At 44.0% G+C, this 26,383-nt stretch overlaps 1 protein-coding gene across 2 annotated transcripts in view; it reads right to left on the bottom strand.

Annotated features, from left to right (window-relative positions):
• Nucleotides 1-26,383, bottom strand: part of atxn2 (ataxin 2) — a 46,693-nt gene that overhangs the window by 5,344 nt on the left and 14,966 nt on the right. Inside the window, exons 8-23 of one of the 2 annotated variants that reach the window (XM_056284734.1) lie at nucleotides 23,781-23,872; nucleotides 20,014-20,202; nucleotides 19,526-19,698; nucleotides 18,099-18,347; nucleotides 16,531-16,716; nucleotides 6,080-6,259; nucleotides 5,795-5,902; nucleotides 5,290-5,360; nucleotides 4,629-4,990; nucleotides 4,481-4,544; nucleotides 4,205-4,351; nucleotides 3,483-3,500; nucleotides 2,757-2,829; nucleotides 2,275-2,465; nucleotides 473-599; nucleotides 39-230 (exon numbers count right to left, since the gene is read on the bottom strand). In XM_056284734.1, the coding sequence (XP_056140709.1) occupies nucleotides 39-230; nucleotides 473-599; nucleotides 2,275-2,465; nucleotides 2,757-2,829; nucleotides 3,483-3,500; nucleotides 4,205-4,351; nucleotides 4,481-4,544; nucleotides 4,629-4,990; nucleotides 5,290-5,360; nucleotides 5,795-5,902; nucleotides 6,080-6,259; nucleotides 16,531-16,716; nucleotides 18,099-18,347; nucleotides 19,526-19,698; nucleotides 20,014-20,202; nucleotides 23,781-23,872 (2,422 nt within the window). The remainder of the gene's footprint in view (nucleotides 1-38; nucleotides 231-472; nucleotides 600-2,274; nucleotides 2,466-2,756; nucleotides 2,830-3,482; nucleotides 3,501-4,204; nucleotides 4,352-4,480; nucleotides 4,545-4,628; nucleotides 4,991-5,289; nucleotides 5,361-5,794; nucleotides 5,903-6,079; nucleotides 6,260-16,530; nucleotides 16,717-18,098; nucleotides 18,348-19,525; nucleotides 19,699-20,013; nucleotides 20,203-23,780; nucleotides 23,873-26,383) is intronic. The other variant, XM_056284743.1, reaches the window with a different exon arrangement.

Below are 26,383 nucleotides of genomic sequence, written 5' to 3'. Positions count from 1 at the left end.
TTTGGTGAGGCCGTTAGAGGGATCATTAAGATATTCACCTGCTGCAGCCTGCGGATGCTGGGGGTGCTGGACTGGGCTCGGGGCCGGGTGGCTAGGGGGACCTCCATGCTGCGGTGGGGCACCTTGCTGGGCTTGGCCCGTGGGAGTGGCTGAGGGTTGGGGGTGCTGTGGGTGAGCATGTAGCGTCGCGCTGTGGTGGGGATACTGCTGGGGCATTGGCCCTGGCGACACTTAAAGCCAGAACACAGAAGTGTAGAAACCGTTCAGTTAGATTTTTTTTTTTTTAAAGAACCACTAAAGCTGATACACACAAATATGAACACATTTTGCCTGTTAATTTTTGGACAACTTGAAAAGCTGTATCACTCATTAACAGTGTGTATTGTATGGCAGTAGAGTAGACCAACAACAAAATAACCACAACATGTGCATGTACTCGTGTGCACACAAACACACAGGTTTGGTGACATACCATACATGGTGTGTGTCTGCTCTGGGTACTGCGTAGTGGAAGTGGAGACAAGGCTGGGTTGACCATGTGTGGGAGGGGCCATCATTCTGGCACTGCCCTGCATGACTGAACTGAACACATGCTGTGCCTGGGAGGAAAACAAATGAGAAACAAAAGTTTGAATGAGTGAGTGATTGCGACTGCATGTGTAGCAATCTCTATGTATGACTTGAAATGGGGCATTATGTTTGTTCCTGCAGTGTAGCTCTACAGAGTTTACACAGTGGCCCTGATTCTGCCAGACCGTTTACATTCAAAGCATGTCAGGACAGTGAAAGTAAGAGATCTAAGGCAGTGGTACTAAGTCATATACCATGGAGATCCGTGTGTATGCAGGTTTTCATATCAACCCAACTTTATATTAGCTAATTTCATGTCCCCAGAGCCCTGAATCAGGTCGAATACCTGTGGGGGCTTGATAGGTTGTCTGCAAAATATCTGGCTAATGGGCACATTTTTGTTTTGGTTAAATTTGCAAGTACGGATGCAGGGCAAAAAAAAAAAAAGAAAAAAAAAGACATGTGGGTTGGATGTGGGCAATAATAGTTTGCAGTAACTAAAATCATTTTCGACATTATTTCTAGTCTTTCAGTCCCCTTTTTGTACAAAACCAAATAAAACCAAATCCATCAATCACATTCATCTCACACATAAGAGCAGCAGTGAGCACATTCTATTCTTTGGTTGAACAAAAATTTACCAATGCCCTCACTGGAAATAATGTAAGCCTTATGTGGCATTTTCATGTTGGTGTTGAAAAACTGTCATAATGTGCCACATTGAGGAATTGGAGTCAACTGCAATGGTACACAGCTGATGGCGGCATGCAGCTCTGTACATGTTGCCATGGGGACAGCCTCGCTTTTAGAGTCAGGCAAAAAAAAAAAAAACCCCAAAAAAAACATGGATGACAATCAAAGGAGAGCTACGGCAATCTCGCTAATATGCTTGAGATGAAAAAAAAGGTAGGAGGAAGTTTAATTTGGAACTGATAGCTCTCTAAGCATCATGTCTCTTTTCTCAACTTTTTCCTTGGTACTCTTTATTTCTTTTATTATATAAAACTGGGTGCACCTCCGTCAAATTGATCAGCCACCTAGCATGTAGCATGTTGAGTCAGGAAATCAACGTCTGGTTTGTTCCTCCACTCAGCATAATGGCAAAAGTTTGGAAACTGAACTCGACAGAACTCTCTGTTGGGCATTAAAGTAAGCGGCTGTCATCACTAGTGGTATCCGAACTTTACATCTCTGCTCTTTTGAAAAACATGGCTCATCCAGTTTGCAGTCTACCATATGTGTGCATACTTTCAGGTCAGGCAGCAGGTAGTGAATTAATATGTCGGCAGGTTTGTGGGAATAAATTGATTAAAACTACACGTAGCAGGGTGGGCATGGTTTTGCATGGTGCTGGATCGGGGCGGGAATGGATATCCAAAGACAAACTCGTGCAGGACTCTGGTCCTCCCGTTTGATTGGAGGTGTGGTAATTTTTGAAATCAGCTGGTATAAAGATGGACTTGAATGAAAGCCCGTTTACACAATTCTCCATGGCACATGATTGGGTATCACTGACCTAAGGCATCTGTCAAACAAATAGCAGAAAATGGCGTACAACTTTCAAATTTGAGATACTGGCTCTTTGTACTGGCACCATAGGAACTGTAATAGTAAACTGACCGGAAAGTGTCTGGTAGGCCAGTGGCCGATAGGTCAACTGTTGACATAATTAGTGGTGTTACTAACACTGATGTCATGGATTACCTGCGACTGGTAATGTGGCATTTGCTGGACCAGGGGCTGACTAGTGAACTGCTGTGGGCTGCAAGTGAAGTACTGAGCAGAGTAGGCAGGGCTTGGTGCTACAATGGGCGGTGCTGCTGTTGCCGGATGCATCATGGTAGGTGTGCCTGGGGGGTGGTGCTGGTCTGACCTCTGCTGGGGCATGTTGGGTACTAAGGATCACACAAGGAGATGCCAAAGAACAGAGGCAAAGATGAGTTTGTTTTTTTAACAGCACACGATCATGGTGGAGGTGAGGAAGCATACCAGTATCTGAAAGGAGGTGAGCTATTTTACTTGTAGCAATCTAGTAAACTCTAGAGAACGGGCAAGAAACAGAAAGAGTGACCAACGGATGCAAGAGAGAAAACAAGAGTGCCAAGAGGAAGGAAAAGTGAGAACAGCAGAGGATTGATTGAGTGTGTGACCTACAAAGAGAGAGAGAGGGAATTGGTTTTTCTCACCTTTACCTGGTCTGTAGGGTTTGGACTGGCTGACCGTCATATGAGGCATCTGAACGTGGTACATAGCTGGAGACTAGAAGGAGGAAACCACCATAATAAGAAATAAACATGAGAAATATCTAAATATCACTGAAGTGATTCCCAAAGCCATGCACACATTTCACATTTAAGAAACATATATGCAGCCTTGCCATTAACTTCAGAAAAAAAGAATTAAACTTTTGGCTGTGATTTGGCCAAAGACTCGGATACGAGTGTGCGGCTGGACTGATCTGTCAGCTGAAACTACATGCATTCTCCATAATTGTCTATCCCTGGGCTGAAATAACAGGGACTTCAACCAAAACACTTTGAAATTTTTCATTCTTAATGTCTATCAATATGCATCATGCATTTGCATCAACCAATCAAATAAACAACACTGACATCTTGTCAGTGAGGGACTCTGCTTCGCATAATGAATTATACAATTTAAATTAAAAAAATTGGCTTGAAATCCTGCTTTAGGTGGAAACAGTAATCAGTGTGGTATGGCAGCAAAACTAGGATAAAGTTAGATGCCCCACCCATGATGGCAGTGTAAAGGAATTGCTATAAGAAGTTGGCAAACCAACATCTGATGGGCATTAATTCATCAGGCAAGCAAAACATCTCAGGACTGATTGGGTTGAAAAACTTGAAGAAAAAAAGAAAAGAAAAGAAATCTTAGCAAAAATTTTCACAAACCTTCCAGATTATGCTTTTCTAATGGAGAGAGAAAGAGCGAGAGGGGGGGGGGGAACAGGGAGAAAAAGAAAAGAAAGAACCATTCTTAAGTTTGTCACCCAAGATTTTTTTTTTATGCATGTTACTGATGTTGGATCACCAAGTAATTCTTAAAGCAACATAGGAATAAAACACCGATTTACAATTACAAAAATGTCAATTTCATCATAAATGTTTGATATATGATTTCAGGTTGCTCAATATGATACTTGGCACCTTCTAAAAAAGTTGAATAAACATCCTGGTTAAAATGTATTTTTCATTGAGAAGTTTACAATCAAAGCCTGAACCTTAAACAATATATTATTCAGTTTAATTAACAGATGCAGAAGAAAAATGTATCATTAAGTCAGACACAGTCTCCTTTGACCTGACAGGGGTGGGGGCGTGGAGAATAACCAGAGGATAACATATAGTGGATAGGGCCTGTCTACTAATGGAGTCTCACAGAGGAAAACAGGAAAGAAGCATGACAGAAGGCTTGCTGCTTGTGTCTAGAGAAAACCCAACACACACACACACACACAAGTAAAGGATGACATACTCCTAGATGAAAAAGAAAAAAGAAACAAAGAAAGAAAGAAAGAAAAGAAAGAAGTGCCCACAAATTTCTCTTACTTGGACATTTCAGCAGTTTTGCTTGCATGTTATGTATCATATGGAAATCTGCCTGTTTGTCTCACCTGTACACCAGGGCTGACTGGTGTGAGGGGGTACATCTGGGGAAAGCACACTGTCTGACCATACACAGCCGGGGGCTGCTGGACAACAATGGAGGGGCTGGGCTGGCCCTGGGGCCGAGGAGGTGTGGGGGTGTTGGCTGGCTTGGGCTGAAAAACAAATCAAAAGAGAACACACATACAAACACAGACACATAAACACACACAGCTAGATTTAGCAATCCATTCCAGCTTGTGTTCCCTTTTAAAAAGTCCTGGACAGTAGTATATCAAACTGACCTGTGTATTGAAACGGGGCTTGAACTCATTGGCGTTCGGGTTCAGGGTCGACTTCTTCACTTGACTGCACAAGATGAGAAGGTATGAAAATTAGCATATACACAATATCCACCACCTTCCATACCACTTGTGTCACCCTTCCACTCACTCTTGCACAGCCTCCTTTTTCTCCTCCTTGTCCTCAGACTTTGGCCCACTGAACGTGATCGTGGCTGTTGTTTGAACCCCCTGTGATGTCACATCTGGTGCTGCCCTCTTCTGGTCCGGGCCTGATGGGGAGGAGGATGAAGGAGTGGTGGGGCTCCCCGGTTTACAGGTACTTGTAGCAGTGGCAGCTGGAGCGCCACTGGGGGTGCCAGTCGTCACCACCACTACCCCTTCATTGCTGCCCTCCTGTCCTACTGTGGAGGCCTTATCCGGGGGAAGGTCCTTGGGCTTTTCCCCTGAATCTCTGGGAGGCTTGGTCATCATCTGGTCAAATACAGGGTCTGGGTTGGAGCTGGGCTGCAACTGAATAGTGGAAGAGGGGAGGCAGGAAGAGATGGAAGACAATCGTTTTTTTGGGGTTTTTTTTAAGCAATGTGTGGTAGAGGGTGGGGAGTAAGGGTGTTAAGAAAGGAGAGGAATAAAAAGAAAGAGGTAACCAAGGAGAAAGGGTAATACAGAACCTGTTATTATACTGGGGCTGCACACCAGCTGTCTATGTGCCTCAGTATCATGAGGTTGTTGCTACTGTCTGTCACAAGATCTCCTGCAACTTATCACCGTACAAATGACCCCTAAAAAGATAATAAGTGCATTCAACTTACCCTAAAGTCCACACTAAATTTCTTTAAATTGTCTATTTGTTTTCTGTGGTCGGGTGCCATGGAAGGAGGTCCTGTATGATGGGCACAGGAATGAGAGCAAGAGAGAGGAGAGGCGCATGATTTAAGGCCTAATAAGCAATATCATATTGACAACATTTAGGTGCAGATTAAAAACATGACCACTGCCATAATCAGGCAGTGACAGGGATTATTACAGCATATTGCATTGGTAAAAACTGACCCAATTATTCAAAGAACATTCCACGCATATTACAGAAATCTCATTATGAACCATGAAAACTTAAATAAAAATATCGCTTTAATTGAGGTACTGCCAGTAATGAGTGTACTGTTGTACTTGGATCAAAAAAAAAAATCGCAAAGAGATTTTAACAGTTTGAATATAGCTAATCCGCAAAAAAAACAATGTCTAAGAGACCAGCACCTTCTTCCGAATTACAGAGAATAAGGTTCACATCATATAGTCCTCCTGTCCAGTACACACCTTTGGAGACTGGTCTTGTGACACTCGGGGAACTGTCAAGGGGCTTGACATTCTCCTTGTTGGCCGTCGGGGACGTTTGTCTTGTCTCCTGGACACGACACTCTTTTGCTTTAGAGGGGGGTGGCAGGGCGGGAGAACAGTAAACTCATGAAATAAAGAGCATCAAAGTCATAAATACAATGGTGTTCCTGTAGTTCCTGGTGGAAGCTCTTTAGATATTTTTGACATGACTTCTTTTTCCCTCTTTCCCATTTCAGTTAACGCCCCGAGTGAAGACAAACTCACCTTCTACTGAAGGAGTGGCCACCATGTTGGGGGCGGGGCTAGCAGCGGTAGGAGAGGGTGCTGACGTTGGGGTGGTAACTGTTTCCACAGGCACCGTCCCTGTCTGGGGGGATGGGAGGGAGGAGGAGTTGGGGGACGCTCCACCCATACTATTCTGACGAGGGGAGCGGGGTCGGTGTGCTGAAGACAGGTGCAAGAATTGACACTTTAGTGATCACATGTAACCAATTCACATATAAATAACCCTTCCTTTAGACCCATAAACAACCTGTCCTCAGATGCTGGCCACAGTGCAGCATGGTGGATTAAGTGATGCGGCAATCAGGGGTTTGATTATTGCTAAATTGCGTGACTCAGGACAATACAGGACAATATGGAATGAACTTGGATGTCCTTCAAATAACATGAAACAAAAGCAGCAACTCTTTCTAGTGGGGCGGCTTAGCATAAAAATTGTGCATTTTGTGATAAAAGCATCAAACTTGGTAGATATGTAGCTTAATATATTTAGAAGAAATTTGGATATGGAGCCACTGAAAATTAACCCCGTAGTTGCCATGGCAGGCATGGACGTTATTAGATAACTTTTAGCGGGGCTGTGGCCTCCCTAAATTTCACATCAGCCACTCTGACAAGACAGAGAAGAAGGTTACCTTTCCAGAGATACCAATATTATTGTTCTAGTCCAAATAGAACCAGAGATATACCATTTTACATATCGGATGTCACCAATGCATGTTGAAAAAACTAAGTTCCCAGTCCAGGTCATGGTTATCCAAAGGAGTTGAATCAAGTGCAACTGGACTGGTATATATCCGTGAAGACGTTTTGCTGATGAAGCCTCTTGGATGAGAGGCAAAATGTCTTCATGGATATATACCAGTCCAGTTGCACTTGATTCAACTCCTTTGGATAACTCTTCCCCACCCTTATAAACAATACATAACGACTGAAAACAACGATCGGTTTCATTTGCAAATTGCCCTCACCATTAACTAGAGTTTCAATGGCCATGTGTACTATTCATAGAGGATTTGGGAATGTTTGCAATCACAGCATTGTAAGATGGTGACAGACGTACTTTCAGCCCCCCACCCCCTCAGTTCAGGAATGGTCTTTCCCTCTTGACATATATGGCCTCTTTGACTCCCTGTTCAAACCAGCATTCCTCCCTATCAAAGATGTGCACATCCTCATCCTTGAAGGAGTGGTCACTGGGCTGTAGATGGGTGCAAACTGCAGTCATGGCCTGACGCATTAGTGCTTCTGTGTTGTGCCGTCCTCTTGGACAGCTTCTTGTTTGGTTTCCCCGATGTACAAGTGATGACAATCCTCCTGGCACTTAACAGCATATTGCTCTGTTTGTGCCGGGGGATCCTATCCTTGGGGTGGACCAATTTCTGGCACAGAGTGTTTTGGAATTTGAAAGCAACTGAGACGTGGCATTTGGATAATACGTGTCTCAACTTTTCCGACACTCCCGCCATATACAGAATCACCACTGGTTTACACTTGTTGTCCTCTTGGCAGCTGTTGTCCGTCTCTCTGCGATCGGCTGGTGTACTGCTTGGGCGTCTCCCTGGCTTTAACAAATGGCCATTTAGGATAACCACACTTAACCAGGGCCTGTTTAATGAGGGATTTCTCCTCTTCCTGGCTGCTGTGTTAGTGGGGACGTTGTCAGCTCTGTGGTACAGCGTCCTGATTGACTCCTTGTTTGTGCTCCAGTGGATGATGAGAGTCAAACCTTAAGTACAGATCAGCATGTGTTGGTTTATGGTAAACACCAACAATCAAATGTCCGCCATCACCAATTGCTATTTCACAGTCTGAGACAGCTAACCTGTCATTTTTCACATCCTTCCTGGTAAACTTGATGTAGTGTGTCTGACATTCTTGTGTAAGAATTCAGGTTGTTGTGAATCGACTAGTGTGTTGGTCTAGTTTTCTGTGCCTGTCATGTCTCACTCTCAACCTTCACCACTGGCTAGCAGAAATGCGAATAGGAGAGCCGAGCACGTAAGTCTCTCCCTGCCAGTACATAGCCTCTCCAACAGCAAGCCCTATGTAGTGCCTCCTCGTGGCGACACATGGTAACTGGGTACACCTTGGACCCTGGCTGAACTACAACGGACTCGGAGGAGGTCTGGCCCCTAGACGTGCGGTAGGCAGGCCCACCGGTGTGTGGATATTCCCTGATGCCCACGAACCAGCCCCCAGCTATGGGTTAAATAGTGCCACTGCCTAGTGGATACCTCGGGGGAGGAATAGGCTACGGGAGTAAACCACTACAGAAAATCAACGTCTACAGTGATGTTGTTTTTTGTTTTTTTCTTGCCCTTTGTATCTGTTTAAGTGAGAGAGTACTGCTGGCGTTGTGTGCAGCTGCCACTTCTCCCTCTCGTAGCCCCCCTTCCCATCCACCCCTGTATGTCTGTGTTATGTTTATCTGTTGTCTTGTTTCACCCAGTTTATTGTAAAGCGACTTTGAGTGTTAGAAAAGCGCTATGTAAGTTTAATTTATTATCATTATTAGTAGTAGTAGTTGTTGTTCACAATAATAGTCCATGGGCCAGAGCCCAAAATTTCCTATTTCGGTACACTCAAGGTGGCAAAACTTACTTATAATTTTTGAAAGGATCCATGTCTGTAGATGATATTTTGGTATGATAACCATTCCTGAGTGGCAGCTGTATCACAGTTATCAGCTCATGAAGTTAACCACCCGCTAAACTAAATTGCATTTTAGACGCTGGTGCATATCCTGGTTTAGCCTCATGGTCAGGACATTTTTCAATGTTCTATAATATTGTCTTTGGTATCATTTTAAAGGGGACCTTCTTAGCTTTCATTCAAGCCCTGTTGTGGATATTTCTCACAAATATAGAGGTCACTTAAGCTCTTCAACCCGTCAATAACACACATCTTTCTGCAATGTTCGCCTAAACTATATACTTTCTTTTAGCCCTGTGGCATCTAGGAATATCAGGGACACAAAACACAAAAACTGGAATACTCACAGGACTGTAAAGATTCAGAAAATGTATAATATACCCATACTATTTCATTGTGTGAGGTGATTGTGAACCTTAAATTAGAAGGGCATTATTACTAAGAAACTAACTAGACCAAAGCCAGTTAGTCCATGGGTCAGACCAGATATCGATATCACCCAAGGTGACACAACTTCACTGGTGCCATTTCATTTGGTACAGTAACAGAAGTAAAATAATACATGATAACCTTTCCAAATGAGCAGCTATTTCATTTTTCTTTCAGGAAACCTGTTTCTGTGCCTCTCACGATTGTGTATTTGCCCAGATTTTTACAAATATAGCATTTCAACACCCCTGGTACTGATTAGCCTAGCTTAAACTCTGGGACAGTTCTTAGTTGGCCAACAACCAAGGATAACCAGTACTGTGTACTTCCATTCATTGTGCTAAGCTAGGCTAACGTGCAGCCAGATAGCTTTCTACTAAACACATATAGAGGAAACTGGTATCTATCTTCTTGTCTCACTCTGGAGAAGATTGTAAACTAATTTCCCATAATGTTAGCATGTTCTTTTAATGTATATGTTAATATGATTAGTTAAAGTGGCTACGAGGAACTTTCATCTTGTGTTGATTTTAGCGGCCTCATGTGGACAAAATACAGCTGTTGCATAGCAACTAGGTAATGTATCTATTTGTGGCTATGTAAGATAAATAATGGTAATATGACGCTGGTGAAGCAAAGTAAACTTTGTTTTAGTAGTGTTCATACACCTAAGTTACATGTATTTGTTTGTATGTGGCAGGTGAAAACTGACTGAATATGGCCACTGGTGAACAAGCAAGTTTTTACCCAATACCAAAGCGCCCACGGCTGGAGTGCATTATCCACTGTTCTGATGATACAGATAAGCTGGTTTCACTACAAAGTGTCGACTCATGGAGAACTCTGCTCAGGGCAGCTCAGATACGAAATCATGCACCAGTTTTGAAACTGGCAAAAGACATTCCTGAGGGACAGATTCCAGCAATCTACTACCACAGAAAGTGTCGCAGTATCTTCACTATGAAGCAAATTCTTGATGGCCTCCTTGCAAAAGAAAAGAAAAGTTGTGTCTCTGCTGAAGAGAAACAATCTAAGAGAGTAGCTCGACATACTCCAAGTACATCTAGGACTTATGATGCAGAGTGCATATTTTGTCAGAAAAACAGCAAATATTCCAAGAGACAGAATACGAGAGAAGTACTGGTGCAGTGTCGAGAACTGCGAGCTGATGCAAAGATCAGGAGTGCAGCCACAAAGAAAAGGGACAGCAGAATCCTTGCCATTGTGAGTAGAGACCTTGTAGCAGCTGAAGGGCACTACCACAGGTCATGCTATAGACTTTACACCAAAGAAGAGGTTTCCAAAGGAGAGGTTGCCAGCAATGAAGATGATGATGCTGCAGCCCAGTATGAAGCTGCTGTGAATAAGGCATACAATGAGCTGTTCCTCTTCATCAGGATGGAGCTTTTTGGCAATCCTCAAGTGATGACAATGACTGATCTCTCTTCTAGACTGGTAGCTTCAATGAACTCCCAAGGCATTGCCCAAGTCAAGGAATCAACCAAGAAGCACATAAGGCGAAACCTGGAGAGTGAGTTTGCTGGAGCCTTGCAGATATTCCCTGATGAGAAAGGAAAATTCCTCCTCTATCCCGATAACTTGTCCATGAGGGAACTTGCCAAAGAAAATCAGTCTCTCAAAAGGGAGCTGCAGACCCTGAAAAGTGTCAGTGCACAAGATGTTATAGCCAAAGCAGCCATCAAATTGAGAGCAGACATTAAAAGTCAAGATGTTCCTCAAACCTGGCCGCCTGAAGTCAAACCAGAAGCAGAATGTCCTACCATTCCAGAGTCGCTCATTATCTTCCTGTACTCTCTACTCACAGGCTCAAATGATCCTGATCATGCATCCCAGAGAGTGCAGTGCACTGCATATACTATGTCATTTGGCCATGACATAGTATATGCAGTGACATGTGGAAATACCAAGCCTTCCAAGCACATTGTTCTGCCATTCAGTGTCAAATCGTTGACAGGAAATGTAGAGTTGATAAACATCCTCAACCGACTTGGTCACAGTGTGTCCTATTCACAGATGGAAGAGATCAACACTGCCCTGTGTCTCCAGAAACTCTCATCATCAGGGAGTGGCATTGCCCTTCCAGCTAACATCCATCCTGGCATATTCACAACTTTAGCCTGGGACAATATCGACCGTCTTGAAGAAACTGTCAGTGGTGAGGGAACATCTCACAGAGTCAATGGGATTGCTGTGCAAGCAAAGCCAGTCAACCCACTTCCTGTCCAACCCATGCCCACTGTTCCCAAAACAAAGAAGAGAAGCATTGATGGACCCCCACCAATGTTACCAACTTACAATGCTGGACAACGGGTAGGGCCACCACAAAGCAAAAAGTCAGATGCCGATACTGCAGCCAATACTAAGCTTGCCAGAAAGAAAAACCTTCTTTGGGTCCTAGCACGCATGTCACAACAAGAAGAACAGTCAGTCAGCAGCTGGACAGGCTTCAACATCCTGACTCGAGGAGAGATGACGGTCATCCCCGACAATATAGGCTATCTGCCTACCATCAATGCTCCAGCGACACAAATGTCTACTGTCAATGAGGTGCTTAACCAGTCACTGAGCATCATGCAGTGCTTAGGCCTGAGGAAGATTGTCTGTGTCTTTGACCAAGCCCTGTATGCGAAGGCTGTCGAGTTCACATGGAAACACCATGACAAGTTCCATGATATCATCGTTAGGCTTGGGGTATTCCACACCATCTGCACACTGCTGGCAATAATAGGAAAGCGTTTCCAAGATGCTGGACTCAAAGACCTCTGCATTGAGTCTGGCATGATTGCAGAAGGCTCAATTGCTGGTGTTATGGATGGCCGCAAGTACAACAGGGCAGTGCGACTACACAAGCTCCTGTATGAGGCTCTCATGCGACTGACCTTGAATGGTTTCCTGTCCTGGTTGGAAGAAACTCACAGGAATGACATGGTTCACCTGAATGAGACACTGAAGACCATTGACAGCCTTGGGAAAGAAGTCTCACAACATGCTTTGAAGGAGGTCCTCGAGAACAGCTCTTGTACACGCATCATGGATCTATTTGAAGTCTACCGTGAGTTCCTTAGAGGTGGAAACGGCAGCCTCTCGAACTTCTGGATGTCCTATTTGGACATGGTTGAAATCTTGTTGGGGCTCATCCGAGCATCCAGAGAGGGAGACTGGATGCTACACTTGGCTAGCATTCCAGCAATGATCCCATGGTGCTTTGCTTATGACAGGATGAATTATGCACGCTACCTCCCCTACTACTACGCCCAGATGTCTGAGCTGCCCATCACACACCCAGATGTGTACACAGAATTCATGGAAGGAGGCTTCTCAGTCCAACTGGGCTCCACCAATCCCTTTGGCCGAATCCCTGTTGACCAAGCTATAGAAGAAACGGTGAACAAAGACACCCAAACAGCTGGAGGGACAAAGGGATTCAGCTTGAAGCCAGGAGCTGTGACCAAATATTATCTCACAGCTGAGTATAGAAGCATGTACCTCAGACAGCTGAGAGACCTGACAGGTCAAGGCAGGTGCAAATGGTCTCATCCAGATCGACAGAGTCCAAGGATCAAGAGAGATGAAGCAGATGTCCAGTCTCTCATGGACCTTATGGAGAATAACTGGCTCAATCCTATGTCCCCTGATGAGATTGATTTGGTTAGCCTCTCCACTGGCAACATGGCTCCACCTGATGTGACCATAGATCTCTTGAGAGCTCTTGAGAAAGGAGAAGAGGCCTACCAAGCATTCCAGCAAACAAGGTTAGATGCAGACCCACCACCTGTGAAATTCCACGACAAGATGACCAAGCAAAGTCTGAAAACATTCTCCAATGTCAGCACAAAACAAGCTCATGGAAAGAAAGCACAGGATGTGGTTCTGAAGGCAGATAGAAACCTTTTCAGTCACATGATCCTGGTGGCTGAAAGCAGGAAGGTGAATCTGAAGGATGTCCTTGCCTACCCATTGGGCCCACTACCATGGGCACTGGCAAATGCTGATGGGTCCTTACGAAAAACAAACAAGGCTGCACTTGCCAGAGAGCTTGAAAAGAATGTATCTCCTGCAGAAGACATCCCAATCCCATCTACTTCCATCATTGATGGGATGAGCCTGGTCCAAAAAATGAATGGCAACAACAAAACCTTTGCACAGGTGGCAGAGTCAGCCTTGACCCAGGTCCTCCATGAGGGAGCACAGAGTGGGAGGATTGATGTTGTTTTTGATGTCTATCACCAGACTTCGATCAAAGATGCTGAACGACTGAACCGGGGTGGAGACATCACTCTCCAGTACAAGAATCTTGCAGGGGGACACCACGTCCAGCAGTGGAGAAAATTTCTGTGCAGTTCCTCCAAGAAGACCAGTCTCATCAAGTTTCTAGTGGAAGAGTGGAAACTCCCACGATACAGAGCTATGCTGCATGGCAAGGTGTTGTACATGACCTGTGAGGAAACCTGCTACAAGTTGACAGAAGATGGGTGTGAGGAAGCAGCAGAACTGCACTCCACACATGAAGAAGCTGACACCCGTCTGCTCCTGCATGCATTGCATGCAGCAAATGCAGACTCAAAGTCAGTTATCATCACAGCTGAGGACACTGATGTCATGGTGCTTTGTCTTGGCTTCCAGAAGGACATCACCTGTCCCATCTACCAGAAGTGTGGGACTCAGAACCGCACACGGTTTGTCGACATCACCAAACTGGCAAGTTCACTTGGAGACAGCATCTGTGACAGCCTAATTGGCTTACATGCCTTCACAGGCTGCGACACTGTCAGTGCATTCGCTGGTCGAGGGAAGCTGAATGCCCTGAAGATAGTGAGAAAGCACACTTCCTGCCAAGAGACTTTTAGTCAACTGGGACAGACATGGAATGTGAGTGATGAGCTGTTCCAGAAAATTGAGCAGCTCACCTGTCGGATGTATGTTGCTAATAGCAGCACTGCTGAGGTGAACAAACTGCGTTACCAGCTCTTCTGCACCAAAAGGGGAGAGGTTGAGTCCAGCCAGCTGCCACCATGTAGAGACTGTCTCTTTATGCATGTTCAACGAGCCAACTATCAGGCAGCAATATGGAAGTGCTGTCTGCAGGCTAACCCTGTGGTGCCAAGCCCTACTCAGTATGGATGGACAGACGATGAAGGCAAGCTGGCCATTTACTGGATGCGCTCCCCACCTGCACCAGATGTGGTCTTGGAAATGCTAACATGCAAGTGTGTGCATTCATGCAAAATGCCAAGCTGCATGTGCCTGTCAAATGGACTTCCATGCACAGACATGTGCAGGTTACAGACCTGCAGTAACCAAAAACAGCAGGATGGTCCAGAACTGGACTTTGAACTTGGGGAGTCAGATGATGAGAGAAACGAGCAGTTTGATGAATGACAGTGTGATGATTCTGATGGTATTACTGTGGTAGTAGTCTATTGATGCACAGGATGTTGATTCTGGACTTGGTTACCCAGAGCTTGATAACAATAATGTAACCATATTCACATATACCCATTACCCTACCCATTACCATTACATATACCCACTAATGATATGGGATTACATGTATCATTGACTAAGTACATGTAAATGTCAATGTTGTTTAAATATTAAAATAGTTCATTACCTCACTATGGTATTCCTTTTTATCATGTATTTTGATTGTGTATTTAAACAAATGTATAGAGACCAGTTTGTGACCTAACTGGCTTTGGTCTAGTTCTCATTTAAGGCTCACAATCACCTCACACAATGAAATAGTATGGGTATATTATACATTTTCTGAATCTTTACAGTCCTGTGAGTATTCCAGTTTTTGTGTTTTGTGTCCCTGATATTCCTAGATGCCACAGGGCTAAAAGAAAGTATATAGTTTAGGCGAACATTGCAGAAAGATGTGTGTTATTGACGGGTTGAAGAGCTCAAGTGACCTCTATATTTGTGAGAAATATCCACAACAGGGCTTGAATGAAAGCTAAGAAGGTCCCCTTTAAAATGATACCAAAGACAATATCATAGAACATTGAAAAATGTCCTGACCATGAGGCTAAACCAGGATATGCACCAGCGTCTAAAATGCAATTTAGTTTAGCGGGTGGTTAACTTCATGAGCTGATAACTGTGATACAGCTGCCACTCAGGAATGGTTATCATACCAAAATATCCTCTACAGACATGGATCCTTTCAAAAATTATAAGTAAGTTTTGCCACCTTGAGTGTACCGAAATATCGTCTGGCCCATGGACTATTATTGTGGTCGATGAAATGTGGTACATCCTGAGATTTAATTTTAACCCAGGTGTCAGCCACAAATCTGAACCAATGGTTAGGTGGTGTCCCTCGATAGGACACCAGAGTCCTCTTTTCCACTTCCTGCATATACAAGTTGGCCACTACAGGTGAGACTGGGTGAACCCATAGCATACCCATGCTTCTGCCTATAGTACTGCCCCCTGTATGTGAAGTACGTGGACTGAAGACACAGCTTCAGGAGCAGTGTTCAAGGTGATCCTATTGCTAAGGGTGGGGTAGTTTTATAATTTCATAGGGACTACCTCCACTGCTTCATCAACAGGAATGCACGTGAAGAGAGACTTAACATCATAAGAGAACATAGTATTACATAGAACATACAACATAAGAGAACATCCTAAGAGAACATTCTGTCGCCATCTTACAATGCTGTGATTGCAACTATTCCTAAATCCTCTGTGAATAGTACACATTGCTATTGAAACTCTAGTTAATGGTCACAGCAATCTGCATATGAAACCGATCGTTTTCAGTCGTTACGCCACTGTGTTGTTTATAAGGGTGGGGATACCTGCAGTCAGTTGAGACTGAAGAGGTCACTTAGATGAATGATGAAATGTTTCTCTCTCTCAATAAACATTGTGTCCAGATGAACTGATTCAACTTTCTGTGATTTTTTTTTTTACCTGGATTATTGAGCATGCATAAAGACATGTGTTATGTCTGGTTTAATTTTATGCCTGTTAATTCATATGAATTACTGCAGTACAACATATTGTCAGATGTACTTGGTTATGTGTCTGTTGAGTTATATGTATTGTTGTTGCACTTGCACCAACTGTGAAAAAGAATTTCCTCCCCGAGGACAATAATCAATCAATCAATCAATCTATCTATCTATTTATTGATCAATCTATCTACCCATCTATCTGTGACATTATTGAAACTTTGTCAGGCTCACAACCTCTTAGCATATCATGTGTGTTTTCTTCCACTAGTCATGTTATGTTCTACTGTACTATCTAACAAACAAATGCCCTAAAAAGTAAAAAAAAATAATTTTAATGACAAAAAAAATAAGCTGGCCTACCTCCACTGACCACTGAGGACCAGGTTCCTCCTGAGGAGCTGTTTCTGGTTGGTGGAGTCACTGGGACCTCTCCTGGGGAATTGTGGGAGATGAAGTCCACTCCAGGAGGAACTGTGGTGTTCCGGCAGGGTGGCACTCTGTGGGCACGGGGTGTCCGCTGGGACTTTGGGGACATCCTGGGCGGACCTGTCAAAGAGAAAGAGAGAGCGAGAGAGAGCGAGAGCGAGAGCGAGAGCGAGAGCGAGAGAGAGAGCGAGAGAGAGAGAGAGAGAGAGAGACAGTAATGGGACAAGGGAAGAGAGAAATCATCAGCACACTGATGCATAATAAAGCTCATGTATTTCCAATAATCATCTACTGGAGAAGCTTCTTGTTAAAACTCATATGTATGCCACAATACAATGTAGAGACCAAAAGCTCTGGACTGCCTGTTGTCCTGTAAGCTGGTCCTCTAGGTTTATTTATCACACTATACAGCAGTGTTACTGGTTATAAGTAGGTGAGTGGAAATACTGCAGATGACCAAACACAACAGCACACTGCTCACACTGCAAACAAGTGCCGCAAAGTCAGAAAGAGAAAAGCTTAGAAGTAGGCAAAGTGTTTATGGGAGTTTGTGCTAGTTAAGAGTTAAGTAAGTAGCCTGCCTCAAAGGTGACAACCCTGTGCAAAACTGTTCTCTGGTAAAAAGAAGTAGTTGAATAAGTTTCATACTATTGGCTTTTTTATGGAAACAGCACTGCTTTTTTAAAGCATTCACTACTGCCCACCTTCCAGTCTCTAGCCATTGACTTTCATGTAAAATTAAAAATAAACAAATGAAATGAGCTTGCAGTTTTTAAGCATTATAGGGCAAACACTGCCTTAAAATATTTTGGAAAACGGGAGAAGCAACTGATAACTTATCTTCTCAGTGCTGTATCCCCTTTTGAGGTCATACCTTCTTCACCCTCTGGTAAATGACACTGCAGTTACCTCAAGTCCATCAAAGAACTGAAATAATCTCTACACATCATCCTGGCCAAACCAGATCCAGCTTAAATAGTGAAAAGGAAACTCCACCCCAGCCAAAGCCAAATGTGCATGTTGCTTGTGCTTCATTTCACAACCTCAAAGCCTTGTATTTAGAGTTGCAACAGCGAGGCAATCTTCTATGCATTAAGTTGTGATGTAATATTAACCTAAACTTCTAAGCAGCTGACATGTTATATTGCCTAAAATTATCATATTTCTGAGAGGCTTAAATATTTGTTGGAATTACTTGTTAGATAGAAGGCTCTGTACACTCACAGTTATGCTCAAACACTTCGTGGTGAAAATGCATGAGGATCAGCTTTTTGGTTGCCAAATTCTCACATTAGCCATTTGTGGGGAAATTTCATAACTGATCCCCAGTCATTCTTTAAAAGGAACTTCATCCTACTCTATTGTTCCACACAAGACCTGGGCAAAACTATATTTGTAGGGCGTTTCAAATGTCTCAGTTTTTTAGGGCACTTTTAGCTAATTAATTAAGAAATTGGAACTTCAGGTTTTTGCCCAGGTCTACGCCACGCTGTTGTGGGTACCTTCCGAAGACATGCGTTTGGGCAGGGTGGAGACTGGCGACGTGGGCCCATGGTGGGCCGAGGAAGATGAGGACGAGGGGTAGGAGGGGTGAGTGGGATGAGAAAGAGGTCTGGAAGGTCGGGAAGGGGGTCTGGAAGGTGGCCTGGTGGGCGTGGCAGCCCGGGGAGGCAGGGAGGAGGGACCAGACTGGTAACGTGAAGGGGGGCGAGAGGAGGGAGATGGACAGGGTGAGGGCCAATGGGAAGAACCTAAAAAAAGGGAGGGACAAATAACAGACAGTAGATAACAACTAAATTAAAGAAAGGAAACAAGGGAACAAGAATAGGTGGAAGAGGCCTTGCCTTTCGATCTCTTCTGAATAAACAGAAAAGAAGAAAGGCAAGGCATTGATAACTGATTTAAAGTGGAAGTAGACAACTTTTCAACTTTTCTTCCCCCTAGTGTTTCCAAGTGGTATTACTGTTTGCACCACTGTCGCAAAGACAACCGGATCGCTTTCTGTTTATTAGCAGCCTGGCTACTGTCTAAAGCAAGAAACAACCGTAAGAATCCAAATTTGAACTAGAAACCCTGATCTCAGTATTATGATAAAGGCAGAGTAAAACATCTGGTAGTACTAATAAGTAAGCAGGTTGTGTTACCTACTGCCAGCTGAAGTCGGTTTGGAACCCTCTCAACTCTCAGAGCTCTCTTCCATAGAGTGAATGCCTGCCCAAGGTTCACTCTTGTTTTATCTCATCTTCTATCACTCTCTCTTTCTTCGCCTTCTTTGCCCCTGCTGTCAACTGGGTTCTTTTTCTTTAGCCAGGTAGAGTTTTCACATTTACTTCAGTTGTTCCACCGTCTGCCATTGCCTAGCCCACTACTGGGTGGTTGACTCACTTCCTGTGCCGTAAATCAATTTTCCAGGAAAAACTGTGCCCGGTGGCAGACAGAATTGCATAGTGAAAGTGAGGTTTATGGAGAACCAATCTAAATGCTGATGGTGTCCTTATCCTATAGCCATTACACGGTGCAATCAACATTTACTTCATAATGAAGCAAAAATGTTGTCTACTTCCACTTTAAATTGCCTTAGGAAAAAATTCAGAGATGTTTTAAACAACACATGACGGCTGAAACAAATATGAACCTCAAAAAGTCTATGCCAAGCTCCCCACAGTTTTTCTGATAAACAGACAAAAATAAAGGAACAAATAATCCTACTATCTAGTCAGTGATAAAACTACATATAAAAAAAAAAGAACTGTGTGAAATTATCCCCCAATAATCCTTATTGTGTATATGAATGTGTGTCTGTGAATGTCTCTCTGTGAGAAAGATTTTTATATTGGGCTTTCGAACACATGTTTAAGTGGAAGGGAAAAGAATAATGCGCCCCTTTATTTAAACACTAAATGTATGTGTGTGCATGGATCCGCCATACCTCCGTTGACCACCCTTTGGTCAGCCCCAGAGCTGGGACTGTAATCGTGAGGCCCTGGTCGGGCAGTTGGAGTTCCGGCAGAACTCTGGACCAGACGGGGTGAATTCTGACGTCCAGCACCCCAAGACATAGCTTCTCTGTTTCGCTGGCCGGGGGGAACATATTTATTCTCTCTATGTGCACACGCACACGCACACGCACACGCACACGCACACACACACACACACACACACACACACACACACACACACACACACACACACAGGTGTTAGCCTTACTTCCAAAAGTCAATTAAAAGATTTTCCCCAATTTTTTGAAAAGGTTAAGTGTTCTGCTTTAATGAGCATATTCCCACAAAAGAAAGGTCAGCATTAGTTTTGGGCACAGCTGACGTTGTAGCTCATACATTTCATTGAATATTTGTTCACTACCTCATATGTCCATGTGTGCGAGTGTTGTGTTGCACTAGGCATGCGTTCTAGTTTTACCTGGCAAGTGTATGCATCTCCCTCTCCCCCCGCACCACAGCTGTGTATTTGTCCTCCTCAGAGCGCTCGTCATTCTCCAGGGCCACACGGGCCTTGTATGTGGCGCTGGCCTCAATCTCCTCCGCCAGCTGGGCAGCACGTGCCTCCCTCTTTAAGAACTCTTCTGAGTTGTCCCGCTCCAGAGGGACCCTGAGAGAAAAGTACAGTTAAACACCTTAGCCACTAAGCTATGGAAACATCAATGGAAATATACCCCCAGGGGAGCCCGAGAGGGGGAGAGAAGCGCATCACAACCAGATGGACCTATGGTTAACGACACTTGACAACGAACTAACTACGACAAGAGTGCTTTGTGCTTGTGGAAGGACCTGTAAGAATGAGCGTTGCTTGAAGATTCACCAGGCCAGAATGAGTTACTTGACAGTGAAGCCAACAACACAGAGCACAGGAACTACATGTGGCGAGACGCAGGAGGAGCCAGGCCCAGAGCCAATCCACAGTGCCCATGTCAATAGCACCTATGGTCAGCACTCCACTGGTTCGACCAAGAATCCGATGGCCCCAATACAGCAAGAAGGCTAACTTATTGCTGAGCCAGCAGTTAGACAAGGAGGTGGATCAGGTGCTGGAAGTGACTGCTAAAGGTGATGTAGCTTGGCAGCTGAAGACAGTGGCGATTAGCCATTATTGTCAGCACTGCTGCAGAGAGGTTGGGACAGAGGCTACTGAGCCAGCACCATCGGTATACACTCTGAACCACTGAACAGTCAGGATCCAGCAGCTCAGGAAGGAGCTGAAGTCTCTCAAGAGCCAGTACAAGGAGGCAGAGGAAGTTGGGAGGGCAGCCCTGGAAGATCTCAGGGAAATCCCCAAGAAGCAACTCCTGACTCTCTACAGAGCTGTGAGGCACAGAGGGAGGCAAAAGGAAAGGGCAAGGAATAGGGCAGCATTCCTCTCCAATCCCTTTCAGCTGACCAAGCATCTCCTCAGGCAGAAGAGCACCAGCCGACAACCTTGACGACCACCTCAAGCACACACATGGAGACCCTGCTAAAGACCAAGCCCTGGGCCTGTGCAATGGACTAATAACATCACCAGACCTGACAACAGAGTTAAACCCGAAAGAATCCTGCCTGAGCAAAGTGGAAAAGGGGTATGATTACCCGAGGAGGAAGGGTCTGAGAGCATAGACCAGTTTCATATCATCTCCTTGGTTAGTGTTGAAGGCAAGATCTTTTTCAGCATTGTAGCCAAGGGACTCTCTGACTTCCTGTTAAGCAACAGATACATAGACACCACTGTGTAGAAGGGAGGCATTCCAGACATCCCTGGTTGTCTGGAGTACACAGGCATGGTGACTCATCTCATCAGGGAGGCAAGAGTGGGCAGAGGGGACCTGACTGTGTTGTGGCTGAGTTTTGCCAATGCCTACGGCTCGATTCTCCACAAGCTGGTCAAGGTAGCACTGGAGAAACACAATGTTCCCCTCAAGGTGAAAGACCTAACCCTGGACTACTACAGCAAGTTCAGCCCAGTGACATCCAACAGGCACCAGCTTAAAGTAGGGCTCATCACTGGTTGCTCCATCTTGGTGACCCTCTTCGCATTGGCTATGAACACGTCGGTGAAGTCTGCAGAGACAGAGTGCCAGGGCCCGCTCGGCAAGTCCAGAACAAGGCAACCTCCCTTCAGAGCCTTTATGGACGACCTGATGGTGGCGACAACATCAGTGCCACGTATCCTGCAGGGACTGGAGAGACTCACGTCCTGGGTGCACATGAGTTTTAAACCAATGAAATACCATTCTATGGTGTTGAAGAGGGGAAAGGTGGTGAAGTTCCACTTCAAGGTAGAGGAAGAGCAGATCCCGACCATCACTGAAAAGTTGGTGAGAAGTCTTGGGAAGGTCTTCGACTGCAGCCTGAAGGATGCAGACTCCATCAGGACTACCATCGCCAATCTCGAGGGCAGGCTGAGGGCTCTGGACTGATCGAGTCTCCCTGGAAAATTCAAGGCTTGGATCTACCAGCATGGTATCCTCTCAGGATTTCTCTGGCTCCTGCTGAGCTATGAGGTCCCCATCTCAGCAGTGGAAGGCTTCAAGTGGAAGGTCAGCAGCTTCCTTGGGCAGCATGGCTCAGGAGGTAGAGCAAGTTGTCTCGTAATCGGAAGGTCTCTGGTTTGATCCCTGGCTCCTCCAGAGAGCATGTCGAAGTGTCCTTGAGCAAGACACCCCAAACTGCTCTTAATGAGCAGACTGGTGCCTTGGATGGCAGTCTCCACCATCAGTGTGTGAATGTGTGAATGTGAGGCATATACTGTAAAATGCTTTGAGTGGTTGGTAGACTATAAAAGCACTATGTAAATGTAATCCATTCACATTTACCATTAATCCCTTCTGAGTTGGCTGGGATAACCTCACAGCCTGAGCAACACTGCACTGTATGGGAGCAGCAACAAACTCAAGCTCCCGTTCAGCTCAGTGAGGGAGGAGTTCATACTGACGCGAGCATGAGAGCACTTGCAGTACACTGGATCAAGTGACCCCAAAGTGCCAATGTGGGGATCTCTGTCAGAACCAGGAGGAGGTGGAAGGCTGCTGAAGCGGTACAGCAAACAGAATCTAGGCCGGAATCAGGAGCACAACATCTACCCAATACTGCGGCACGGCTGGGAGGAGGCTTGTGCAGGAGGAGGTCTCAGCTTTCATGGAGGTGGAGAGAACCAGCATGGCGGAACCTGGATGAAGTAGGAGCGGGCGATGGAGTGGAAGGTCACCTGGGAGGACATCTGGAGTGGGAATCCCCAAAGGATCAAATTCTTGATCCAGGGGGTCTACAATGTCCTCCCAAGCCCATCCAACCTGTTCATATGGGACAAAGTGGAGACACCAGCTTGCTCCTTATGTTCCAAGAGAGGGCTCCTTGAACACATCCTCAGCTACTGTTCCAAGGTGCTGGGTGAGGGCGGTAATGCTGATGGCATGACCGAAGGAAGAGGGCGAAATACCAGAAGTTGGTTGAGGACTGTCGCAGGCAGGGGTGGAAGTCCAGATGCATGCCGACTGAAGTTGCCTGCAGAGGGTTTGCAGGGCAATCCCTGAGCAAGGCCTATGGAACCCTGGGCATCACAAGACCAAACAAAAGCAGAGCCATCAACAACAGCAACAGGGGAGCAAACTGTTAATATTTCCTTTTTGCACCAACGTATCAAGACAAATTCCTTGTATGTTATGGTACTTGGCAAGAAATATGATTCTGATTCTGAAAAGGAAAGTTTATTAACTTTTCATTTCAGAAAGAAAAAAAAACAAGACCATACAGAATATTCTAATCTCTCACTCAGCAAGTCAGCAAATAAACAAAAATTGTCATCTCTTCTTTGGGAAGAAGTGAAGGACAACAGAAGTCTCTTTTAGAAATAATAGTGTTCATGAAAGTCATGAAGATAGATAAGACAAACAAGTACTGATTGGCCGTCCTGGAAATCTGTAATCACCACCAGCATTCACCGCTTTTTTTTCTTACTCTGGTTATCAATTTTTTTTCAAACAGATGAAAAAAAAAAACCAAAACATTATCAGTGCATACAATCAATGCAATAGGCCGGTCACATATCAAGAGTTATTGTGCATACCAAGAGTACGACTTTAAGATTTAGCTAGTAATATGCTGGTTAGGAGTTAGATAAAGTGAAAATGGAATAACCAAGTGAACATGTTAACAAGAGTTGCATGCACAGAGACTAAAATAAAAAAGGAAGCTTACGTGTATGTGGACAGGCTGCTGTCATATGTAGACAGGACTCCATACTTCTCCTCATTGTACTTGAACATGTCATTTGGGTCCCATCCATTAGACTAAGGGGTATGTGTAAAAGGAGAAAGAGTGAGAAAATTAAGACAAAAATAAAAATTCACATAGCTGAGCAAAGTACCTAAGATTAATTTATGTCAGAGGATGAAGCTTCAGAGTTGTAGTAACAATTAACTCAAGGCCAAAAAGTACTTCTGTGGAGGTCAAACATGAACATCTCTGCATAGCAACACAGAAAATGGGTTTCTGGGTAACCCTGCCATGCAATGGCTTGTATAGACACACCTGAAATGTCAAAAGCATGCTGCAATGTTTGCAGGCCTATGCATAGGGGTGATCAATATGGCCCTAAAATAACATCATGATATTCAGGGCTATTTCTGTGATAACAATATTTGGCGATATGACAAGATACTGAAAAATATTTTATTATTAATTTCAAGAACATACAACTGCAACAAAATAAGTGTTATAGTTTTATGTAAGCATAAATGTAACAGTTTGTCTTCAAACATTCAGTATAAAGTGGCATCACATCTTTAGCCAAACAAAATGCGATGGCTTTGGTAATTTCTTTCCAGCGTCTCCTTTTTCTGTCATACGGAGTACAAATTGCCAATAATTTGACAATGCGATGCTGAGCCAATGTTGTTTGTCTGCTTGGTTTAGAACTCACATCAGCTGTTGAGCTCTCCTCGTGGGATTTTTGGGTCTCCTCGTACTCAACCGGGGGCTTCTGCTTGAGGTGTTGACATGCGTTTGTTGCATTGCCCCCTTTTGTTGTTAGTCTTCTTGCACTTCTTACATATTACCGTGGTTTGTTGTACATCTGACCTTTTGTAACCAAACCACTTCCACACTAAAGTCACTCCCCTTTTGGAACTAACTCCTCCACCATGGAGCCGGTAGCAATGATACTCTCACTTTAAGCCATGCTTCTTGTTGCTGTGCACAATGGTATGACATCATTACGTCAACAAGTTGGAATATCGTCATTCTCACAATATGAAAATTTTTTATATTAAAAATTATACCAATATTATCGCGAACAATACGATATGACACGCTCCTATGATGCATTTTACAAACAGACTGGTCAAACAGTTAAGGATATCTGGGTATCAGGATATCTGGGTAAGTGCAGCCAAGCAAACATACTTACAATGGGATTCAAGACAACCATTAAACAGTATATTCATCCTATACTATAACTACTGCTGTATGTGAAACATGACAAATTTCGTTATGAATTCGATGTGTATATTCAGGAGTTCTGGCTTTCATTGTGTATTTTGATTTTGCAAACATATCGTGAGCCTCTAGGGTAGGGCTGTGCGATATGACGATATATATCGTGTGACGATGCAAAACATCTGTCATTTTATATTAAACTCTATCGTTTATTTCGTTGTGTCACAAATCACAGTCTTTATGGTAATATTTTTCATCATTTGGACGACCCTTTCCGCTCTTTGCACAGCACAGATGCAGGCAGGAAATTTGCATGAAGGTAATACAAACAAACATGGAGGACAGTGAACGTAACACAGAACGGGGCAATTCCAAACAGAGGGACTCCGACCAGCCAGCACAAAACGAGGAGCTTGTACCTAAAAGAGTGGCTACTTCTATCGTATGGACGTGGTTTGGGTATGACAAACCTGACACGGACCAGAAAACCGTACTTTGCAAAATATGCCACACGCCGGTCCCCACAACAGACTCAAACACCATTAGCCTCTTTTACCACCTATGCAAGAATCATGTCAAACAGTATGGAAAGAGTCTATAGATGAGAGCCACAAAAGCACAGTCGAGTGCTTTATATTTTATACATTAATATTTTATATTTTGTTACATGCTTAATTGAAAATTTGCACAAAGGTTCGAAATAGAAGGAGAAAATAATCAAATATGAGTAAGTACCTTTTATTTGTTGAATATATAATAAGAAATAGGCCTTTCCATGTGGTCATCATCTATAAACTACTTATTCATTGAATTCACAGAAAATGTGTTATATCATGATATGTATTGTTATCGTGATATGAATGACCTATATCGTGACATGAGATTTTGGTCATATCGCACAGCCCTACTCTAGGGCATACTTGAGTAGGGTTGTGGTTTGATAGGCAGATCTGTTTTGAAACCGAGTTGACAAAATATCTGGAATTGATAAGCTCTGAGTCAAACAAAGACCTTTGTTCTACAAATGGCATCAGATGCTGTGTCATAATAAAACCACATACAGTATTATAATGAAAAGTTCATTATGGCTTTACTGTGGATAAAAAAAAATCAATTAGAGATTCAAATAGATTTGGATTCCATAAGAAGACTCGATTCTGGATTCAGATTCAATAAAATGCTATCGAAAACCAAATTTACAACAACATGCAGGTATGTTAGCAAACACCTGTGTGCACTAGGGGTGGGAATCACAGAGTAACTCATGATACAATACTACCATGATACGTTGTCCAAGATAATGATATCACGATACAGCAATTCTGCGATACTCGATACATTACAAGACAATCATCTACAATACT

This window comes from Lampris incognitus, chromosome 1 (genome assembly GCF_029633865.1).
Source record: "Lampris incognitus isolate fLamInc1 chromosome 1, fLamInc1.hap2, whole genome shotgun sequence".
Classification (NCBI taxonomy): Eukaryota; Metazoa; Chordata; class Actinopteri; order Lampriformes; family Lampridae; genus Lampris; species Lampris incognitus.
This window is presented reverse-complemented; position numbering and strand designations above follow the sequence as displayed.